The 24,138-nt window shown below is 46.4% G+C and overlaps 2 protein-coding genes across 2 annotated transcripts; one reads left to right on the top strand and one right to left on the bottom strand.

Moving 5' to 3' along the window:
• Positions 1-4,119: 4,119 nt before the first annotated feature.
• On the top strand, positions 4,120-10,348 carry LOC129343387 (chemerin-like receptor 1). The gene is made up of 2 exons (XM_054999570.1): positions 4,120-4,202; positions 8,399-10,348. The coding sequence occupies exon 2, from the start codon at positions 8,445-8,447 to the stop codon at positions 9,486-9,488; it is 1,044 nt and encodes a 347-aa protein (XP_054855545.1). The 5' UTR covers positions 4,120-4,202; positions 8,399-8,444; the 3' UTR covers positions 9,489-10,348.
• Positions 10,349-17,409: 7,061 nt separating this feature from the next.
• LOC129342965 (chemerin-like receptor 1) lies at positions 17,410-18,501 on the bottom strand. The gene has a single exon (XM_054998921.1). The coding sequence runs from the start codon at positions 18,499-18,501 to the stop codon at positions 17,410-17,412; it is 1,092 nt and encodes a 363-aa protein (XP_054854896.1).
• Positions 18,502-24,138: the final 5,637 nt, after the last annotated feature.

Below are 24,138 nucleotides of genomic sequence, written 5' to 3'. Positions count from 1 at the left end.
CCACTTGCACTGCTGCCAGCTCCGCGGCACGCTGGGACAGCCAGCTTGCTGCGGGGGCAGCGGGGTGCCCCAGCATGATGATGTCACAGGAGTGACGTCATCATGCAATGCCAGGAGCGTGATGCTGGGTGCTGGCAACCGTAGATCCGGCCCTGGTAGGGAGATGCAATGTTAGCTGCAAAGCTTAGTTTTAAAAGACAGAGTGGACGGAGATTGCTCCTCAGAATGTCTGTTAATTTTATCTTCATCTCTGGAAGGGGAGGTGAAATTGACAGAGCCTTTGGGGAGGCAGAGATGAAATTAACAAACCCTCTGAGGAGCGATCTCTGCCAGCTCTGTCTTTTAAAACTACCCTTCCCGGCTAACATTGCATTTCCCTACATGTGAGTGTCCTTGTGTAAGAGGTCTCATGTAGAGACTCAAAGATGTCTTGCGTAGAGAGACTCGTAGAGTCCACCCCAGGCAGACCGACAGTCTCGGGATCTGAGGCAAAGGTTTTTTCGGTTACCTGATTCTTTTAAAGGGAGGTGCCAGGGATTTAACCTGGGACCTTCTGCATGCCAAGCAGATGCTCTGCTTCTGAGCCACAGCCCCCCCCCCCCCACTTCTGGACCATATACTATAATCTTCAGGAGCTCAAGAGTAGCCTGAAACAGACAGCCTTGACATGGGCAGGGAGAGTTTGCCAACATTCCACTTTATCAACAATTCAAAAGGGGAGATGTTGAGCAACCCTCTTTTCTTCAGCTCTGCAGCCAACGATGAACAACTCCTAACCTTACAAGAAGGGGAAAGGCCAACAGCTAGGGTTGCCAGCTCCTGGCTGGGAAATTCCTGGAGATTTGGGGGAATGAATTTGGGGAGGGAACTCAGTGGGGTATAACACCCTAGATTCCACACTAAGATCGAACTCAGGTTGGGAGCGGAGCTGGGGCTGCGGTACTGCAGCTTACCACTCTGCGCCACGGGAAAAAGAACATTTCTCATCTGATCTACTGCAACTGTCCAGCCCGGTCTGGTTCTAGCTCTTTTTCTCAATATATATATTTTTTTGCTTTACATTATTATTACATTATTCTTTGCTTTACATTTTTATTACATTATTCTTTGTTATGGAGTCTTTTGTTCTAACACCAGTCATTTGCTTCTTTGACCACCTAGGCGACTCTCAAAAGTTGGAGCTTATTGTCTTCCCGTTCATTGCACTCAGTTTATCCTCCCACTTTTCTTGCTTCTTCTGCCTCATCTCTTTCAGCTGTTTATTTTCTGTCCCTCTGTTCGACAGATGTTCTTTTTATCTTTCAGACTATCACATACTGTCTTTGAACTAAAGCGAGTGTCTAGTGAAAGAAACGCATCCCCTCCAACGTTGCACATATTAAATCTATTGAAGAGTCCAGTAGCACCTTTAAGACTAACACACTTTATTGCAGCATAAGTTTTCAAGAACAGGAGCTTGAACATCACTCCCATCCTACAGTCACTCCACTGGCTACCTATCAGTTACTGTGCTCAGTTCAAGGTATCGGTTATTACATACAAAACTCTTCACGGCCTTGGCCCAGCATAACTGTGGGACTGCCTCCCTCCTTATGTCCCTCCATGGCAGCTTTGCTCATCTGAACAGGGTCTCTTGCAGGTGCCGGCCTGTACATGGGCGAAATCAACAGCAGCCCGTACATGAGCGTTCTCTGTGGTGGCCCCTATCCTGTGGAACGGCCTGCTTGAGGAGGTCAGGACAGTCCCCACGCTCATGGCTTTCGGCAAACAATGTAGAACTGAATTATTCAAAAAGGCTTTTTTCTCAGCTAAGAGGGCGGTATTGTCAGAAAGGGTCCCAGATGTTTCGCTAATGAGTTAGAAACCACAGATTTCACCATTATGTTGCCTTACATATTATCTGTTGCTTTAAATATGTACTCCTATATACTGCATGTGCTTTATGTTGTTTAATGTTAGTCCTAGAATTGATTATGTTCTGTTTCAGCAATTCTTCAACCCCATATTGGATCCTTGCTAATACTATGTCTTTGTAAACTTGTATTCATTTACCCTATGAAATTGTTTATGGAAATGTTCTTGATGTTGGCCGTTTCCACACATCTTACCTTCTACCGGAACATCGCAGAAGACAGTTTCTTCGCGTGTGAAATCATGCCAGGAAGACGCGATTTTGTGCAAAAATCCCAGATGATAGCATCTTCCTGGCGCGATTTCGCACAAGAAGATGCTGTCTTCCGTGATGTTCCAGCAGAAACGGCCACTGTGTGGAAATGCCTGGCCTTGTCCTTGCCACTGATTGTACTAATCTCATGCTATGTAATCTGCCTTGAGTCTCAGTGAGAAAGGCAGAATACAAATAAATAAATAAATAAATTTGTCAGATGCATCTGATGAGAAGAGCTGCAGTTCTCGAAAGCTTATGATACAATACGTTTGTTGGTCTTAAAGGTGCTACTGGACTCTAGTATTTTGCAACTACAGACTAACATGGCTAACTCCTCTGGATATTAAATCTAAGGACACTGGATGTGCAGTTGTGACAAGTCTGAGGTCTTTTGCCACCCCAGTCAGACATGCCCTGTTTCCTTCTTCCATGGAACAAGCTGAACTCAGCTCCAGGGGTAACTGCAATGCTAGAGGGTGGCCAGCTCTAGCTTTGGTACTTCCTGGAGCTAGAGGGTGGCCAGCTCTAGCTTTGGTACTTCCTGGAGATTTGGGGTGGCACCTGGGGAGGGTGGAGTTTGGGGAGAGAGCTCAGCGGGGATGTGATACCTGAGAGTCCACCCTCCAAAGCTGCCATTTCCTCCAGGAGAATCGACCCGTAATTGATCGATCGGTCTGTAATTCCAGAAGAAATCAGGCCCCACCTGGAAGTTGACAAGCCAACTTGTGTTGACGAACTTGCTGGATCAGACCAGCGGTTCAACAAGTCCAGCACCCTTATTAGAGGTCAGTTCCCGTGGAGGAAATGGTTGCGTGGAGGGTGGACTCTCTGGCATTGTACCCAGTTGAGGTCCTTCCTTAAACCTCATCCTCTCCAGGCTCCACCCCCTAACCTCCAAGAATTTCCCAATCTGAAGCTGGCAACCCTCCCAAGAGAATAATGGAATAAAGGTAAAAGGTAAAGGTAGTCAGTCCCCTGTGCAAGCACAGAGTCATTACTGACCCATGGGGGGACGTTGCATCACGTTTTCTTGGCAGACTTTTTACAGGGTGGTTTGCCATTGCCTTCCCCAGTCATCTACACTTTGCCCCCAGGAAACTGGGGACGCATTTTACCGACCTCGGAAGGATGGAAGGCTGAGTCAACCTTGAGCCGGCTACCTGAACCCAGCTTCCGCCAGGATCGAACTCAGGTCGCGAGCAGAGCTTGGGCTGCAGTACTGCCGCTTACCACTCTGCACCACGGGGCTCTGTAATGGAATAAAACTACTCCTTTTCTCACTGCATCATTCCTCCTCCTTTTGCTCTGTCTTCGGAGGGGGCCTCTTCTTCTGCAGTCCTACTGGGCGCCCTAGCTGGAGGTTTCTGTTAACTTACAGACTAGAAATTTTCCACACACAACTTAAAAGGACTTTTTTTTTTTTTGCATATTGGTAAGAGGCATTTTCCCTTCTCACCGGCTTCTTCCATTGACAGCATTCAGAAACACCAAAATTAAGCGGCTGCAGCTCTTCTGACTATTGTACACCTCATGCTAAAGAGAGCTTCACCGAGTTTTTATTATATTAAAGGACTAACGCCAGAGCCAGGCAGAACAGGGATCCAATTCTCCTTAGCCGTGCTTCTGCAAAACCCTGCATTTGCTGAAGGAAACGGATTTATTTATTTTTTTTAAAAGTTCCTTATCTTGCACTCCATTAATAACATGCACACCAGTAGTGCAGGACTCACTTTCAGTGTGTTGCGCAATGGTGTCCAACTCTCCCCAGCACCCGCCCACAAAGCTGATGCATAGCTGTGGGTCATCTGTCATTTCCACATCTACTGAGAGCTCGTATATAACGGAAGACCCCAAAAACAGAACAAGACTGCAGGGTTGTAAACGGATCCGCAGATGATAAATTTCCTTGCCGGATAGCTGCTTACTAAGCAACTTCATTTTTAGTCGTCCGATTTTTCTGAGCTGTTCTTCGGAGGGAAATCTCACACAGGAGCACCTGATCTACTATCTGGGGTGTGGTTCAGCCCCATTCCAGGTCAGTGGCAGTAAATGAATAGTGTCGTCCTAAGCAGAGTTAAACTGTTCCAACTTCCATGGAAGTCCATGGTTTTAGGAGAGCGTAACTCTGCTTAGGATTGCATTGGGGGGGGCAGGGGTAGCCACGCAAGTCTTTTGCGGCAGAAGCCAATGGGAGTCCTGCAGCACTTTATTGAGGACTAACAAAATTTATTCCAGCTTTAACTTTTGTGAGTCAGAGCTCACTTCATCAGATGCACAGTCTCCATTTGTCGGAGAGATATTTATACACCAAATTACAAGCAACAGGAATATGGCAATGGGGAGGTGTTAGGAAAGTGAAGTTCATTAGAATTGCAAGGTAAACCATGGACTCCAATGAAATGGCAGTGATCATATACGGGACAAGTTTTTATGTCCTTGGCTTTTGGGTGCTTCAGGCTTAGGCTGGAGGGATGAACAATTGGGTCCGAGGGGCGAAATGGGATCTTTTTCTCTGCTTATGGAATTAGGAAACCGTAATTGCAGTCGTCTGAAATGCTCTGCTCTCGGGAGGTGTAATTAGGGTTGCCAACTTCAGCTTGGGAAATTCCTGGAGATTTGGGGGCAGGAGGGAACTCAGAATGTGATACTGTAGAGTTCTCCCTCCCAAAGCTGCTTTTCCTCTATAGTCTGGAGATCAGTAATAATTCTGGGAAAACTCCATTCCCTGTCTGGAGGCTGGCAACCATGGGTCTAATAGAGTCGGAATAAATGGTAGACCATTGCCATCTCAAGGAAATATTAATTAGTGAATTATTCACAGGCTCTGGGTTTGTGTTTTGCATGAGCTCCCAGTTCCACATGGGCTGGCTTGAAGCACCGGGTTGCCAATTCTGGACTGGGAAATTCCTGGAGATTTTAGAGATGGAGCTTGGGGACGATGTGGTTTGGGGAAGGGCTGGAGATTAGCAGGTTATAATGCTGTAGAGTCCACCCTCCAAAGCATTTTCTCCAGGGGAACTGATCTCTGTAGGCTGGTGATAAGTTGCAATCCCAAGAGATCTCCAGGACTCTCCTGGAGACTGGCAACTCTACTGAAGCAGAAGACATCCTTAGCTACTGTGAGAGCTCATGCAGTGCTAGATCGTTGTGATGTAGTTGTGATAAACTAGCTGTAAACACAGACACTTAATTGTTTCTGGCAGAGAAGGGGGTTGGCTGGTTCTGTGCTTGCATTGGCTGATTCCGCACACGTTGGATAATGCACTTTCAGTGCACTTTATCAATCGTTTGAGGTGAATTTTTTGTTCCGCACACAAAAAAATCCATTCCAAATGATCTATAAAGAGGATTGGAAGTGCATTATCCAACGTGTGCGGAATCAGCCACAGTACAGAAACCAGAGGTTTCCTGTATAAAATCCACGGTTAACTGTCTAACTAGGTTTATCATCACTGGGTTGGGAAATTACTGGTGTTTTGGAGGTGGAGTTTGGGAAGGGGAGAGAACTCAGCAGGGTTCTGATGCAATACAGTCTACCCCCCCCAAGCTGACATTTTCTCCACAGAATCACTGGGTTGGAAGGTACCTCTAGGGTCATCTAGTCTGACCCCCTGCAAAATGCAGGGAATTCCCAAATACCGCCCCCCCCCCCCACACAGTGACCCTTACTCCATGCCCAAAAGATGGCAAAACTCTGTCCAGATCCCTAGCCAAACTGGCCTAGGGAAATTCGCTACCTGACCTCAAGGTTGCAATCGGCCTTACCCTGGGCATGCAAGAAGGGGCCATGAAAACTAAGCTCTGATGTAACCCTTCCTGCCCTCCGTGGGAACTGATCTCTGTAGTCTGGAAATAAGCTGGAATTCTGGGAGAACTTCAGGCCCCACCTGGAGGTTGGCAACTGTATAACCCTTTGCTGGGAACGAGGAGCAGAACAAATGTAAGTAACCAAGGCCCTGTAGTTTATCTGCCGCAGAAAGGATCCCCGCATGTGCTGAAGAACGGCTGTCTTGTGTACCATTATGTACTTCTTATCTTTTAAGAAACATCATTTATTACAAGCCATTGCCGCTCTCTTTGGGTAGCCTTTGAACTCGGGGACAGAGCCTAACCGGCCCAGCTCTGAAGAAAAATTGGGGCAGGGTCTGATACTTAGAATTCCAGCGGGGAAGCACCACCCCATTTATGCTTTACTGATAGAACAGTGGAAATATAGAACATCTTTGGGTGGAACACGTACATCTTCAACACAGGGGGACTCTCCCAAACTCTTGTAAAAACTTGAGAGCCAGTGTGGTGTAGTGGTTAGATGGTCAGACTAGGATCTGGGAGAGCCAGGTTCAAATCTCTGCTCTCTTATGGAAGTTTGCTGGGCTGCCTTGAGCCAATCACACACTCTCAGCCTAACCTACCTCACAGGGTTGTTGTGGGGATAAAATGGAGGGGGAATATGTTGTAAGTCACTTCAGGTCCTCATCAGGGAGGAAAGTGGAGAACTAATGAGGCAATTGAGAGCCTGTTTGGTGTAGTGGCGGGACTCGAAACTGGAGAACCGGGTTCGATTCCCCACTCCTCCACTTGAAGCCATCTGGGTGACCTTGAGTCAGTCACAGCTCTCTCGAAGTTCTCTCAGGCCTACCCACCTCACAGGGTGATTTTTGTGGGCATAGTAATAACGTACTTTGTAAACCACTCTGAGTGGGTGTTAAGTTGTCCTGAAGGGCGGTATATAAATCCAGTGGTGTTGTTGTTATTACTAATGAGGTAAATAAATTCAATAAAATGAGGAATTTTGCCATTTTCCCCTGTAACGTACTTCTCCAAGTTGCTTTTCAACCAGCAGAGTTCAGAGGCTGGAAACAATGGAACATGTGATAACCGAGTTTTGGAAAAAATGGAAAGATTTCTTTGATTACTTGGGCGAAATTAATTGACATAGAAGCTTAGAGGCAGGGAGGGAAGGAGAGAAAAGGAGAAATGTTATGTATTTAGACTTAGGGGAAACAAATATGTAATGCTTTGTTTATCAAGTCAAAGAAATTTAAATGTATTGCTTGTTTTACTCCCCAAACTATTATAACTGTGCTGTTTATATACTTATTGGTTGTATAAGATGGTATAATTTTTAATTTAATGTCTAATTTAGAATCTTCCTCACTTTTATACTATGCACTTACTTTATTTTATTTTATTTAAAATAAAATTTTATTTAAAAAAATGGAACTTGTCTATGCTCACTTTTTACTAGGATTCTCACTCATGTATTCTAATTATTTTACATTTTATGCTACATATTGCATGAGTGTGCTTCTGTCCTGGTGTGTGGCTGGTGTTGTTCTTAACCAGGGCTTTTTTTCAGCAGGAACGCAGTGGAATGGAGTTCCGGAACCTCCTGAAAATGGTCACATGGCTGGTGGCCCCGCCCCCTGATCTCCAGACAGAGGGGAGTTTAGATTGCCCTCCGCGCCGCTCGGCGGTGCGGAGGGCAATCTCAACTCCCCTCTGTCTGGAGATCAGGGGGTGGGGCCACCGGTCATGTGACCATTTTCTCCGAGGGCAACCCACTGAGTTCCACCACCTCTTTTCCCAGAAAAAAAGCCCTGTTCTTAATCATCCCTGGCCTGTGTGGCACTTACTGCCACAAGATATGGTGGTGATGGCCATGAGCTTAGATGGCTTTGGAAAAGGAACAAACACATTTGTGAAGAAGAGGTCTATCAACAACTACTACTACCTGTAGTAGCTAAATGGTACCTTCTCATTGAGGGCATAGGATCCTTCTAGATGCTGCGGCACAAATTCCGGGGCAATATCTGCCCCATGGCACAGAGTGGTAAACTGCAGTACTGCAACCCAAGCTCTGCTCACAACTTGAGTTCGATCCAGGCGGAAGCCAGGTTCAGGTAGCCAGCTCAAGGTTGACTCAGCCTTTCATCCTTCCGAGGTCGGTAAAATGAGTCCCCAGTTTCCTGAGGGTAAAGTGTAGATGACTGGGGAAGGCAATGGCAAACCACCCAGTAACAAAAGTTTGTCAAGAAAATGCGACGTTTCCCCATGGGTCAGTAATGACTCAGTGCTTGCACCTTTACCTTTTACTATCTGTCCTCTGTAGATCCGGTTTATGGAGCTCCATAGGCAGTTGAGTGTTGAAAACCAATTGCTCAGATAGCTGGGGAGTAGACTCATCCTACAAAGCAGTACTTAACATGATTTCTCTTTTATTCTATACAGGAGAAGACAGAAGACAAGAGTAAATCAAGACCTTCTCCCAAAGAGAATGGCAGATACAACTTTACCTACTGGCCTTAAGGATGCCTTCCTAGACGAAGATTATGACTATGAAGAATTGATCTTCCAACACAATTTGCGGAAAACGATGAACATTCTCTCTATGGTCATCTACAGCATTGCCTTCTTATTGGGGGCCATTGGAAACGGGCTGGTCATTTTCATCACTGGCTTCCGTATGAAGAAGACGGTCAACACCATCTGGTTCCTCAACTTGGCCATCGCCGACTTCGCTTTCACCTTTTTCCTGCCACTGAGCATCGCCTACCTAGCTCTGGACTTTCACTGGCCATTTGGGGAGGCCATGTGCAAACTGAACAGCGCCACGGCCTTCCTCAACCTCTACGCCAGCGTTTACCTCCTCACGGTCATCAGCATAGACCGCTGTGTTTCGGTGTGGTACCCTGTGTGGGCTCAGAATCACCGGACCCCTCGCCTGGCTTCCTTTGTGGCTTTGGGGGTTTGGATCCTGGCGCTGGTGTTGAGCTCGCCAAACATCCATTTCAGGAAGACTGCAATGAGTGAAGACGTGATCAACTGCTATAACAATTTTAGCTGGAATGCAGAACTGGCCCAAACCACCCATCGTGCTATGACTATCAGCCGTTTCATCTTTGGCTTTGCTATCCCCTTCAGTGTCATTATTGCTTGCTATGGGGCGATTGTTTTGCGGCTGAAGAGGGACCACTTGGCTCCATCGAGCAAGCCCTTCAGGGTCATCACCGCAGTGATTTTGGCCTTTTTCATCTGCTGGTTCCCCTATCACGTTTTCTCTTTCCTTGAGATTCAAGCCTACAAGGACCCAACACTGTTTCCGGTACTCTCAATTGGTATTCCTTTGACATCCAGCTTGGCCTTCATCAACAGCTGCCTCAACCCCATCCTGTACGTCTTTATGGGGCATGATTTCAAGGAAAGGCTGAAACGCTCCCTCTTCTCTGTGTTTGAGAACGCCTTCGCTGAAGAGATCAGCCAGAGTACAACACAGACAAAGACCAAATCCTCAATTGAGCTGGACTCCCAAAACTTATGAATATTGCTGACCTTTGTTTCCAAAACTCCCCAACTTCCCCGCAAGACTGTTCAATGTATTCATTCATCATTCTATCTCCCCCCATCTTTTCAGCAGACGGGTGGACTCCTTACTCTCTTTAGCTCAGTTATTTCTGCCACAAATTGGTGGACGTCTTTAGGAAGTTGGTTGCACCGTTTCATGGAGGGGAAGATATGTGCACACAGCTTATATACATCTGATGTGTTTGTACATTTCAGCACTCAACGCATCCTCTGTGCACTTTGTGGATGAGTCAGATATAATAAAGTGTAAGAACTCTCATTTGTGTGTGTATTACACAACTCTCATTTGCATGTGTATTAGCCACATGCAATCAAATGTGGCTGAAGTTGGAATATGTCTAGGCTCCCTTGCAAGGAGACTTTTCCACCCCAAAATTATTATGCTGTAAACTAGTGGGGGTAGCATGGAAATATCAAAGATTTCTTAATTTATATATAAAGCTATTTCTCAGTTATTCTGTCCTGCTCTAATATATGACCAAGAAACAGAACCCAAGATGGGTCTATGCAGACATATATTATTTTGTGTCAGGGTGTTTAGCCCCGTCTGTTATTTTTTCCTTCTGTCTAGTATTTTTTTCCTATTCATTGTGTAGCTGCATAAATCATGTTTAATATTTCTTGTCGATTACTTATGCTTTTTTTCATATCTCTGAAATCCTAGTCCTATTACATTTCTCATTAGAGCTGTCATCCTATTGATTGTATCCATTTACCGGGCGCAATCTACCTCGAGCCTCCGTGAGAAAGGTGGACTATAAATAACATAAATAAATAAATCATTCACGTTTTCCTACATATTTTAATGCCAATTACCTCTTGTTTTTTTTAAAGTCAGGGTTAAATCCATGTCTTTCTTTCCTTCCCCCATCTGAATAAAAAATATTTGGTTTGACAAGGTTGTTGTGGTCATGTGAGCTGGGCCAGAAAGCTTGGTGGTCGCTGATTCACACATTACGGAGCACACAGGCTGGGTCTGGGGTCCACATCCTGTGTAACAGTCCAACGTGAGTTAGAGGCCTTCTCAGTTCCCCAGGATGCAGTACCTGATTTAGATCAAGATTACATTGTTTGTGCCAAATGGGCTTCAGCCTTCCCGTGTACCATTTTCCAGACTTGAAATGGTCTTGGTGGCTGCTATTTGGCCCATTGTGGAAACCCACATGTATTAGGGTTGCTAGCTTCAAGTTGGGAAATTCCTGGAGATTTAGGGGGTAGAGTATGGAGAAGGCGGGTTTGGGGAGCGGAGGGACCTCAGCAGGGTCTAATGCCATAAAGTCCACCCTCCAAAACAGCCATTTTCTCCAGGGGAACTGATCTCTGCAGCCTGGGGTACTGGGGGGTTGGCAACCTGAATTATATCCTAGTGAACATCTGGTTATCTCCAATAGGCCCTCCGGGATTATTTCAGGTTGGGAAAACGGGACATAGGGGAAGGCTGGAATCCATGCATGACATGGTTCTCAAATGGACCCTTCTGCACATGGGAAATGATAAGAACTCACGAGTAAATGATAAGAACTCACAAGAACTCACCTCTCCCAGCCTGCTCAGAATCTTTCCTCCTAGTGGCATTTCTTGGAGAAGCAGGATTTTTTTTCAGCTGGAACACAGTGGAATGGAGTTCCGGAACCTCTTGAAAATGGTCACATGGCTGGTGGCCCCGCCCCCTAATCTCCAGACAGAGGGGAGTTGAGATTGCCCTCCGTACTGCTGAGCGACGCAGGGGGGGGCAATCTAAACCCACTGAGTTCCACCACCTCTTTTCCCAGAAAAAAAAGCCTTGCGGAGAAGTAATATAGAAGCCTGTATCCTTGATCTAAGGAGAAAAGCAGCTGGTGGTGGGGTGGGTGGTGGTGCCTGGAGAGGTGTATTTTGTGCAAGCAGCTGAGAAGGAAAGGGTTAGAGAGCTCTTCCCTCCCTGCCTCCCAGATCCTTAATTCAACTTCAAGCAGCCATTTTACCTACTGAAAGAAAACTTTGGGGAGGAAGGAGGAACTGAACCGCAGAAGGACTGTTGCTTGTCATTCTTCCTTTGGGATTTCCTGCCTTGCAGATGGGCCATTCAGGTAGTAAGCTGGGTGAGAAGAGAAACTCTTGAAGATGTTTCTTCAAACCTTATTATGGATGCTATTAACTCGGCAGCAGCTGGGGGTAGGGTTGCCAGCCTCCAGGTAGTGGCTGGGGATCTCCCGGAATTACAACTGGTCTCCAGGCCACAGAGATCAGTTCACCTGGAGAAAATGGCTACTTTGGGGGGTGGACTCTATGGAATTATGCCATGCGAAGGTTCTTTCTCTCCCCAAACCCCACTTTCTCCAGGTTTCTCCAGGTTTCACCCCCCAGCTCTCCAGGAATTTCCAGACTTGGAGCTGGCAACCCTAGCTGGGGGCCTCTTTACACCTTACAGAAATTTGAATTTGGTTTGAAGGAAACCCAAACTCACCTCATGTTGAACATGTGACTGCAAGTTTACCTTTAAAACAGTGCAAGTGTGGGTAGGGTGTAAAGCATCCCCCATGCACACACAAAGAGATAGGTGCCTCTTCAGCGATTCCTTCCCACCCTGCATGCTTTAACTAGCAAACAGATGCCATGGGGTGAGGGTGCTATGTGCCTTACTTCCGGGTTCCATGCCTCTGCCCAGGTGAGATCGGAAGATGTGGGAAGATCCTTGACAGATGCGTGGAACCATCAGTAATGCAAATAGCCCTCCCCCCATGGCTCTTCTTGGCATGGTGTAGAAAGGAGGGGTTGCCTCTGCACATGCACAGAAGATTATTTCAGAGCTGCTGTAGCATGGTGGTTAAGTGGCTGGGCTGTGAATCAGCACTCTGCTAGTTCAAATCCTACTAGTGCCATGAGCTCAGCAGGTAGCCTTGGGTAAGCCACCCCACTCAGCCCGAGCTCCCCAGCTGTATAGTGAGGAAAATAATAACACTGACTTTATTCACTGCTCTGAGTGGGCACTAATCTGTCCAGAAGGGCAGTATATAAGCACACTGTTGTTGTTGTTATTATTTGTCCCCTCTACTCCATTTTAAAGGTAAGCTTCCAGTCATGTTAAACATAAATGGGTTGCAGTTCCTCCTAATGATACTCAAGTTTGTGTATCACGTAAAGATGCCCTTAGACTTTCTGCTCTGCCTCTCTTCACTGTAGCCTTAAGCAGGGCTTTTTTTCAGCAGGAACACGGGGGAATGCAGTTCTGGCACCTCTTGAAAACAGTCACGTGTCTGGTGACCCTGCCCCCCCCCCCGATCTCTAGACAGAGATCAGTTCCCCTGGAGTAAATGGCCATTTTGGAAAGGACCCATTTTGGAAATGGCCATTTTGGAAAGGGTGCATTAAACCCTCATGGCTTGCTTCAGCTGACAGGAGGCTCCCTGCCGGTCAGCTGAAGCAAGTGTGGGAGTTAAAAGTTAAAGCACCCCTTTCCCCACGGCTTGCAGGCCACGCAGAAGGGACACTTTAACTTTTAAACTTGCACACCCCCTTCCAAATCTCCCTTCTAAAATGGCCATTCCCATCAGGGGAACTGATCTCTGCAAGATGCATCGGGTGAAGCCGGCAGCGGGGTGTTTGAAACTGAAAGCACCCCTTCTTCTGCCACTCATGAGCAGCAGGAGAAGGGGGGGCTTTTAAATGCCCCCCCTGCCACCTTCGCCCGATGCATTGGATGTGTTTCTCCCTCACTTTCCTCTTATTTTATTTTTATTTTATTTATTTCAAATTTGTATTCCGCCCTCCCCGCAAGCGGGCTCAGGGCGAATAACATATTAAAATACAATTAAAATACAGTTAAAAATCCATATTCATTAAAAACAACACATTTAAAACAAGATGGTGGACAGCCTTCACAGGGAGGGTTTTATACACCCCTTTTTTCCAGGCTGGCGGAGGCCCAGCCTCAGCCATATGCCTGGCGGAACAACTCTGTCTTGCAGGCCCGGCAAAAAGATTGTAAGTCCTGCCGGGCCCTGATTTCAGCAGACAGAGCATTCCACCAGGTGGGAGCCAGGACCGAAAAGGCCCTGGCTTTAGTCAAGGCTAGGCGGGCCTCCTTGGGGCCAGGGACCACCAACAGCTGTTTGTCCCCTGATTGGAGTGTCCTCTGGGGAATACATGGGGAGAGACGGTCCTGTAGATACGCTTGAGAGTTCCTCCACCTCTTTTCTCAGAAAAAAAGCCCTGGCCTTAAGCCAACGACCTATTTATACCTTACCATGTGCTCCTAGCAGCAACTGAAGGAAGCCATCTTGAATGGCTGGGAGCGAAGTGGAACATAGCAACTTTGGTTCATTCCATCAAAGTCCTGAGTTCCAGTGAGCTTCTGAGACAAAGAGTATAGTATGCGATCTGTTTTCCTACCCAGGGACAGGGGACAGTTTTAAAGGGTGGGGGGATGTAGTCTTCTGGGCTCATACTTAGCCTCTCCGGGTTACCCATCTCTACATGACGGGCAGTTTTCAAGGAAGCTTTGCCAAATTGCCACCTTTCCTGATCTTTATTGCAACAAAAACATGTTAATTGAAGCCTCTCTACTTATGAACTTGAAAGTAGCAAAAGAGGTGGGGGTTGGTGTGAGAGAACCGGGAAAATTACAGTCCAGTTCCCTTTTCACACAAACTCCCAACCATGCACCATGGCGTATGAAGGGAAGCCTTCACAGTCCAACTCCCAATCTCTGGTACGCTTGACACAAGTGGGCAACCCAACTCACAGTCAGACATACATTGGGGGAATTTGCCTTAAACTACTCATTCGCCAGGTGCTATGAGGAGAGAGAAGGCGCTTCCAGTTCCCCTCCCACCCTGCTTTTGCTAGTGGAAAGGAGATGAGGGGAGGGCTTTTTGCCCTCTATGCCCTAGGAAGGACATGTGGAGCCAAAGAAAAGGGGCAAAAACTGTTTCTGCTGGTGAATGCACCATGGGAAGGAATTCAGAAGTTCCCTCCCCTTGTTTGCACTGCTGAGTAAATAAGTGTCGTTTCAGGCAAATTCTCCCAATTCCAGCCACGCATCTGTGATTTGACATGTTTGGGGTGCATTGTGTATTTTGGTGGTGCCATCAAGTCATTACTGACTTATGGCAACCCCTGCTGTGGTTTTCATGGCAAGAAAATAACAGAGATGGTTTGCCATTGCCTGCCTCTGCAACTCTGGTCTTCATTGGAGGTCTCCCATCCAGTTACTAACCAAGGCTGACCCTGCTTAGCTTCTGAGATCTGACGAGATCAGGCTCTCCTGGGCTATCTAGGTCAGGGCGTTGTATATTTTAGCCCTCTGTATTAATTCATTTTGTGGGTCCAGAATGTTGTGTGGAATCTCAGATTGCACATGCAGATAGTATACATGTTCTGTGTACATAAATGACAGGCAGCAAGACTCAGTCAATGTCTAGAGCACCGGCAGTGAAGCCAGCAGGCGTGATCTCTCTCGCTCCATGTTCACCATACTTGGATGGAAAATCATGTGGAAAAGTCAAACACGATTGCTGCATTGTAGGTAAGAAGCTAACAATGGGTGAAAAATGTTTCTGGGGTCTCCACAGGCTTCCAGGACTGAAGAGAATCAAAGAAAGTAACAACACTTCACTTCCAGGCCAACGGTTGTACCAAATACAGAGACAAAGAAAAAAGAATATCAGTTCTCTTAGTAAAGGAAAATAGTTAGGAAATAACTGACTTAAGCAATTTGGACAGAAGGTGAGTGAAAGGGAAGGAAGAGGTCATAAAAGTTTTAAAGGAAGAAAATGAACAAATGTGAGGAAATATTCAGTCTCAACAGTTTTACTGAGGGAGGGAGGGGTAGACTGGATGCTGGGCTTGCGTTATCAAATGGCTTCTGACTAGAATCTGTTCGGCTGTCTAGATAGAAATCAGGAGTGTTCACAATGTATTTTCAAAGGCTTTCACGGCCGGAGAACTGTGGTGGTTGTGGGTTTTCCGGGCTGTATTGCCGTGGTCTTGTCATTGTAGTTCCTGACGTTTCACCAGCAGCTGTGACTGGCATCTCCAGAGGTGTAGCACCGAAAGACAGAATTCTCTCAGTGTTCATGTGTGGAGAAAATGTGTGGAGACATTTTCTCCACAAATTGATACTGAGAGAATTCTGTCTTTCGGTGCTACACCTCTGAAGATGTCAGTCACAGCTGCTGGCGAAATGTCAGGAACTACAATGCCAAGACCACGGCTATACAGCCTAGAAAATCTACAACAACCAACTAGTGTTCACAATGTCTTAGTGTATAAAGCCTGTGGACAGAAGTTTAAATATATCATCTATGGCAGCGATGGTGGAAAGTGCCATCAAGTCATAGCTGACATAAGGTGAGCCCTGCTGGGGTTTTCAAGGCTAGAGACTAACAGAGGTGGCTTGCCATTGCCTGCCTCTGCAACTCTCGTCTTCCTTGGAGGTCTCCCATCCAATTATTAGCCAAGGCTGAACCTGCTTAGCTTCTGAGATCTAATGAGATCTGGCTTGCCAGAAAGCCATAATCATATAGTAGTAACCCTCTTTTTTAAAAACCGAAATCAGCTTTGGATAATCTTTGTGCAGTTGTGGAAAGACAAATGACTTTTCAGATTAGAGTCTTGCTCGTTTACCCTCCAAAATCAGATAGCAAAGCAAAAACGTTTCCAGCACACACACACACACACACACCACCACCACCACCACCACCACCACCAGCAACTACTTCATCCTTTTAACTAGTGACAGCGAGGATTGAACCTGGGCCTTTCTCTGCATGCAAAGAAGATTCTGCCACCGAGCCACAGCCCCTCCTCAACTGCAGGATGAGGTTCTTAAGATCATCCTCATTAATGGGTGGCCTCCATTCACTGAAAAGAGCCCATGCATGCCTCTTGCATGCCAAGCTGTTACGTAATGTTTATGAACATTCCATTGTTCAGAATATGAGGAAGAAAATATAAGGAAAACGATGAAGCGGATAAACGCTTCCAAAATTTTAAAAACCCTGCTCTTATTAGTTTTATATATTCACGACTTTATTATTTCTTTATTTGGTTCACCTGCACTCCTGCCTTTCTCCCCAAAGGGGAACTTACCCCATTCCCATCTCCCACTTTCTCCTCATAATAACCCTGCGAGGTAGGTTAAGTTGAAAGTTTGTGACTGGTCCAGGGTCACCCATCAAGCTTCCATGGGAGAGCAAGAATTTGAACCTGGGACTCCCAGATCCTGGTCCAACACTCTTTTTACAACATTGTACAGTCTTTATTGAATTCATATAGTCAAATACATTTCTCTTAAGATGGGGTGGGGTTACACAAAGAGTTTGCTCTTTGGTTACACAAAGAGTTTGCTGGAAATATTTTGTGGGAGGATCTTTGATACCTGACCAGTAGCCCAGTGGTACAGGGAGCAGGAAACCAGTCTGAGCCCTGCAGTACCTGACAAAGACCTGGTGGAATCTCAAACCAAAGCTTGAGGAAGACTCAACAGGAGGTGGGGATTTAGGGTTTCCAACTCCACATAGGAAAATTCCTGGAGATTGGAGGGTGAAACCTGGAGAGGGTGGGGTTTGGGGAAAGGAAGGAGCCGAGCAGGAATGCAGTGCCATAGAGGCCACCCTCCTAAGCAGCCATTTCCAATGTGGGAACTAACCTCGGTGGTTTGGAGTTTAGCCATAATTCCTGGAGAACACCAGGCCACAGCTGGAGGTTGGCAACCCTGAGGAACTTCTGATGTCCCTTCTATAAGAGCATGCCTCTTCACCCAGCTAGCAGAGACAGAGTAATTGCTGTAAAGACAGATACGCCTAAAGTTGCATGATTTGTTTGATTTGCTCAATAGTGTGTGTGAGGGAGAGAGTACCAGGAAAACACATAGGCCTGAGGATGAAGAGAACTAGTCAAACTGTGGTGGACTCCACTGCCAAAGCAAAGCTGGAATTTCTGCTGCTGGAAAGAGCATGCAGGACCCAGTTCTCAGTGAAAGCTCCTTTCAAGGAAGACAAGAAGGATCGACGACTCCTTGTTTTGTAGCCTGTCCCAATGAAGGTATACAAAAGAGGGTTGAGGCAGCTGTTGAGGCAGAAAAGGCATTGAGCCAATGGCAACCCTATATCGAGGGCTTTTTCCATTTCAAGACTGTCGTCTTCCAGAGTTTCAAGAATGGAGAAGAGATGGTATGGGAACCAGCTGCAGAAGAACACCAGTACCACCGCCACGATGATCTTGAAGGATCTGCCGCAACGGCCAAGGAGGCTCCCTCTCAGTTTGATAACAATGGCACAGTAGCAGGCCGAAATGATGACGAAGGGGGCAAGAAAGCCAACCATGAATTCGGTCACCACTACAGAAAGGTGCCGCTGTGTCCGGAGATCGCCACCATCCCCTGAACCAAAGGTATAGACACACCGAATGGAACCACCTGGGAATTGTTCCGTATCACGGAAACCAAAGTATGGTAAGCTGAGGGCTAAGGCAGCTCCCCAAATGCATGTAGCCACGAAGGAAGCAAGTCGCAGAGTGCGGTGGTTCAAGGCCCAGACTGGGCACATCGCAGAAACGCAGCGGTCGGCGCTGATGGCTGTCAAGAAGAAGACACTGGCAAACATGTTCAAGAAGGGCAACACGCTGTCGAGTTTGCACATCAGCCTACCCCAAATCCAGTGATAATCCAGGGCCAAGTAAGCTATCTCAGAGGAGAGTGAAATGGCGAAGATGAAATCGGCCACGGCCAGATTGAGGTACCATATGGTAGTGACCGTCTTCTTCATGCGGAAGCGGGTGAGGAAGATAACTAGGCCATTGCCTATGACCCCCAGCGACATCGTGATGCAATAAATTGCCATAGAAACCATTTTCATGACGTGCCGGATTTTGGCACTGTTGTAGAAAGACTCTGAGGGCCAAGTTTCATCCCAGTCGTTGTAGAATTCGGCACTGCTCAGTGGTGGAAACGTGGTGGCATTGTATGGAAAAGTGGTGAGGAGATCCATCATTCCTCAGAATGGCTCTCTATTTCCTTTTGTAGGGTTTGCCTACGAAACAACCAACCACACAAACCCATTCTTTTATCACAGAGCTGAAACAGTAGGGCCACTCTATACAGAATGCTGAAACTTTGTGAGAGGATGTCTAGTTGTGTACTGTGTCTTCAAAATAGGGTTGCATTCCTGTGCTCCACAGCACCTCAAAACGGGCCCATTTTGGCAGGATCGGGCCCGTTTTGAGCCCCTGCGGAGTCTGGGTGCACTCCCAGGGGCCGTGCGATGACATCACTCCTGAAGTGATGTCATCACCCTTGTGGGGGCACGCACACACACTTTGTAGGAGATTGAGGGGGCCTGGCAACCCTAAACTCAATATAGGCTTCATAGACATGTGGGGGCATTTTCCAATAGGGAAATGGCATTAAGTGGGAATTAAATTCTCCCTTCTCCTGTGATATATCTGGAGAAGATCTTGGCTCCTTTTTGGGTCAGATTAAACACCTGAATTTCCAATCATGTGGCTTCAGAAATATGGGCAGCCGGGGCCGTAGAGCCCAATTTCTTTGCATTTTTATGTTGAAACATGAGCCTGAATTCCAGAGCTGGGAACCATTATTTTTACTGTCTGAGTGTCAACAGTATTTTTACTATGGTTGTGGATTTTCCGGGCTGTATTGCCGTGGTCTTCGCATTGTAGTTCCTGACGTTTCGCCAGCAGCTGTGGCTGGCATCTTCAGAGGTGTAGCACCAAAAGACAGAGATCTCTCAGTGTCACAGTGTGGAACAGATGTTGGCAGGTCATTTATATCTACTCAGGAAGGTGGGTGTGGGCTGAGTCATCCTGTAAGAGTTTCCCAGGGTGTGGAATGCTAGTGGAGGGAGGCTTCACTGTATCCTGAAGAGGTTCTTTTGCATATAGATTGGTGCTTGACGTACTAATCTTCTCTGCAGGGCTATTGTCGGGTATAGAGATGTTTGCAGGGGATTTATATATGCCAAGACCACGGCAATACAGCCCGGAAAATCCACAACAACCATCGTTCTCCAGCTGTGAAAGCCTTCGACAGTATTTTTACTGTCTGAGTGTTTACAGCCTTTCTGCCACCAGGGAACTCAAAACTCAAGACAGCTTTCAGAGAGGTTCAGGGGAGGCATACAAGGGGGCTACACCATGCTTTTAGTATAGATCTTGGGGAAATTCCTATAGCATTGTGCAACACTGTTTCCCCCACTCTCCAAATGCTCCTGTCCTTATACCTACCAGGTGGCAACCCTTCAGATCATACCTTGAGATCGTGCACACTGTACCCCCAAATGACCCGTGCAGCTCCAGTAATCTCAGAGCAACAGGCAGCTGGGAAGGGGTAGGGGAGATGCACAGCTGTTCTGGCACAGAGGAAGTCTGAAGCAAATCTTGTATTTTGCCTAACCTATCACCTTACTGTGGCTGTGAGGTGAAGGGAACTTCTCCCCAAAGAGGGAACTGCAGTGAAGCAGACCTTAGAAAATGAGGCCAGAGGTGATGCAGCACCCAGCTGCTCCTGTTGCAACTCACCAATCTGGCGCCAGTTCCCTGGAGATGCAGCTGCTCAGAGCTGGTTCCATGTTCTGAGGGGACCCAGAGCTAAACTACACGAGACGAATTAAACGAGGACGCTCAAGTGGAGGGAGACACAACGTTAGCCGGGAAGCGTAGTTTAAATTCCACCTCTCTCTACAGAGCCGGCAAAGATTGCTCCTCAGAGGGTTTTTAAATTTTCTCTTTGCCTCCCCGAAGGTTCTGTCAATTATTAACAAACCCTCTGAGGAACGATCTTTGCCAGCTCTGTAGAGAGAGATGAAATTCAAACTATGCCTCTGGGCTAACATGGCATCTCCCTTCACTTGTGTAATTCGTCTTGTGTAGTCTAGCTCCCAGACAGAGAGTTCCCAGAGCCCCCGCCCCTCCTCTGCCCACCACAGATGCTCATGCACTCCTTCCCTCTCTCCCACCCACCTGCATGTGTGTCCTCCATTGTTTGCTCACAAGCTCTTTTGCTGATCATACTCACAGCTTCCTGTAGCCCTTTTCCCCAGTGGCACCGGGCAGTGCTTGCAGGAGCAAGCATGGGTGATGATGGAGCACCAGCAAGTGAGCTGGCAAGGGGGTGCTAGCAGCAGTGGGCCCTGGCAGAAACTATGGGCCCTGGCAACTGTCCCCCTCTCAGGGTATGCCGACGCCAGCCCTGCGAGACACATTTTAGTCATTTGGGAAGCAAAGAAAGCCAGGTGAGGCCTCAAGCTTACCAAGAAGGGCAATGAATCCAGGCAGACTGAAGGAAACACTGCTTTACTCAACAACTAATTAAATTGCAGGATCTCCTGTCAAGAGAGGGAGTGATGCCCATGAGCGTGGATGGCTTTAAAGGGGGGTTAGACAGATTAATGGAGAAGAAGTCCATTAGTGACTAGCCATGGGGGCTGAACTTCCATATTCAGAGGCAGCAAGTCTGCAAATGCCAGTGCCAAGAGGCAACATCAGGGGAAGGCCTCAGCGTCTCTGTCCTGTTTGCTTGCCCTGCAGGGCAACCAGTTGGCCACTGTGTGACCACTGGACCACTGTTCTGATGCAGCAGGGGGCCACGTACGTTCTTCTAATGAGAAATGTCAGGCTTTGACTTGGAAGCTCCGCATCCTAATCCTCACTGTTGTTTCTCCTTACTGGGGAGAAACAAAAGTACTCTGCGCATGCCCAGAGGGACTATTATCACTGCCTTATATACTTCTGGCATTCAGAACAGGATCAATGGTGAGTCCAAGTTGAAAACCTGCTCTTCTTCCCTGCTATATGTTCACTCAAAATGCTGAGCATTGGGTTTTGTTTCTCCCCCTTCCCCCTATAGAAATAATATACAGGCCCCCTCGGGTAATACTCACCCAATGTCGTGTTGCTTCTTCTAACTCATTGAAGCCCTTGGTGGATTTGGGTAGCCGGACCCAGCTCTTTGTTCGATTCCTTCCTGCCTTTGGTATCTCTTTCATCGCTAGTTTATCTCTGCTGTCTTTCTGCAAAATGTGCAGTACGTGACCAATTCTTGGAGGCCATCACACATTCAGTTCTGGGGGAGACTGAAGTTGAGAATGTCTAGCAGAATCTACAGGGAGGGTCATTACAGCAGAGTGGCATAGTGCAGGGGTGGGCAAATTGCGGCCCGTGGGCCACATGCGGCCCGCTACAGAGTTTTTTGTGGCCCGCCAAGACAGTCAGAAAAATCCGCGTTGAACCGAGATTTCCTTCTAAAATTCAATGTGCTTGCAGCTATAGATGATATGAAATTAGCACAATAAATACATTGAATAAAACTACCACTTTATATTTATATTAATTTATATTAATTTATATTAATTTATATTTATTGATTTTTATGATACAATTTATACCTTTTCTGAAATGCAAAGTTAACTAATGAATGCAATCATTTTAAAAGGTGCGGCCCTCTGCTAACCTCCACTCCCACAAAGTGGCCCCCAAGCCAAAACAATTGCCCACCCCTGGCATAGTGTATACTTTGCAAAAGATTCCGAGTTTAATCTAGGGAGGTATGAATATGTATTTTTTTTTCATTTCTTTGAATTTTCGTCCATTTTCGTCCGGGCTACTTTCTGTGGATGGTTTTTCCATTTTAATTTCTTCTTTCAGTTGTGCCATTTATATGCAATCAATGCACACACGCCAGTTTTAACAGCTGAGAAAAACCGCTGCGTTCAAGAAATTTGAAAACAAGAGTACACATCTTTTGTGGTTGATTTGTTAGGTCATAAGCAATGCCTGTTCCCTGATTCATGAAAATACTCAAATCTGTCAAATACGCCCCTCTTAAAATCTTAATTTTGGATTTAAGATTTCACTTTTTTTGAAAACTAAAAAAAAAATCCAAGTTCTTGAAATATTTGTAATTCAGGCTCATTATCAGTACCTTTTCTCCCCCACCCCCCCGCCGCCCTCCCCCAAATCAGGAATACCCAAATTATCAACCCATTTAGAATTCACATATCACTTTTTGACAATGATTTCAGAATGTAGCTTTGGACCTTGGAAAACTTTAAGGTGCTATTGGATCTGGATCTTGCCATTAAGGGAGAGTTTGGAAACTCAGGGCCAAACTACAAGTGACAAATGACAGAGGTTGGACACTTGTCAGCTTCCCTCAAGTTTTGATGGGAAATGTAGGCAGCTTGGTGGAATGTTGAACAAGTGACAGTTGAAAAGTCCATTGGACAGCAGTCGGAGATCCAAGCCGCAAGACCAGGATGCCTACATTTCCCATCAAAACTTGAGGGAAGCTGACAAGTGTCCAACCTGTGTCATTCGTCACTTGTAGCTTGGCCCTAAATCGTCCTTCCAAGACCTGAATGATAATTTCGCACCATTGCTCATTTCTGCCCTGTGGTTCATGCAAGTTGTATTGCTTCCTTGCACTGTCAATGTTTTGGGGAGGGTTTTTTTTTTTGTCTACACAGCTTGGCATCTATCTATCTAGCCATCTCATGAGCCCTTGGCAGTTCCAACTGTTGTAACAGTCCAAAACATTGCAGTTTATCTTGGTTTCCTGTCGTTCACAGTAACAGTCAGAGAGATTGAGTACACTCCAACAGTGATCCATACGCAAGACCTGAGGACATATTATTGGAATGAGGCTAGATGGAAGCCCAAATTTACTACCTTTACTGAACAGGATTTTTAAAATAAAAGTGAACACGTTTAACTTAAACATTCCAAGTCCAGAGTGACAACAGACTCTGAGAAAGCAGGCATTTAAAATGGAGCAATAACCGATACAAACTGGGGGCCGGTGAGGAATCACAGGGGAGGTCTAGAGCCTGATGTATTTTTTCCCACAACGGGCTTTGTTGCTAGTCTTTAACAATTGTACAACCCCAATTCTTCCCTTTGCACCAATTGCCTTCTTTTCTTCATTTTGCCTTGGTGCGGCCCTCCTTATTCTTCACCATACATTTCAGATAGTTAGACATATCTTTGAAAATAGTATGAGGAGCGAGGACACCTGCCTGATAACAAAACCTGTACTTGTATGCATTTTAACATAATTGCAGTCAAGTTTGCCATCTGAATGCAGCCATAATCTAGAGACACAAGGCTGGTAAATGAGTGCGACAAAGTTCATTGCTTTTCTCAATTAGCTACAACCAGAGGACAGTTTTTGAGTTGCAGGGGCCTGTGGACCTGGCAGGCAGAACTCATCTTTTTTGGGGAGGGGAGATGATTTTTTTTAAAGAAAATTTTTATTGGATGGGTTTACAAACACACATATAAGAAACATTTTCATTATTCACCCCATTACATTTTCCCCATCCTCCCCCCCCCCCTCTTTTCTGGTGACTCCCAGCAGTTTTCCATACCCAACTTAGTCTAAAAAGTATATCATATAAATTCTTAATGTCTATAGTATTAATATGGGAGGGGAGCTGATTTTTATGCAGATCCATCTGGGGGAAACGTACGCACGCACACCCGCAAAGCTATGAATTTTGCTTGCATCATTTGTACGCAGCTTCAAAATTGCCCCAAAGCTACATGAAACAATGGCCTCTGTGATCGAGAATGCCAGCATGGTGGATATTATTACCAGAAAATGATGCAGA

The sequence above is a fragment of the Eublepharis macularius genome, chromosome 15, assembly GCF_028583425.1.
Source record: "Eublepharis macularius isolate TG4126 chromosome 15, MPM_Emac_v1.0, whole genome shotgun sequence".
NCBI classification, from domain to species: Eukaryota; Metazoa; Chordata; class Lepidosauria; order Squamata; family Eublepharidae; genus Eublepharis; species Eublepharis macularius.
The sequence above is the reverse complement of the archived record's forward strand: the minus strand, read 5'-3'. Positions and strand labels throughout refer to the sequence as shown.

Coding starts and splice junctions, on each gene's coding strand:
- LOC129343387 (XM_054999570.1), top strand. CDS start 8,445: ATGGCAGATACAACTTTACCTACTGGCCTTAAGGATGCCTTCCTAGAC.
- LOC129342965 (XM_054998921.1), bottom strand. CDS start 18,501: ATGGATCTCCTCACCACTTTTCCATACAATGCCACCACGTTTCCACCA.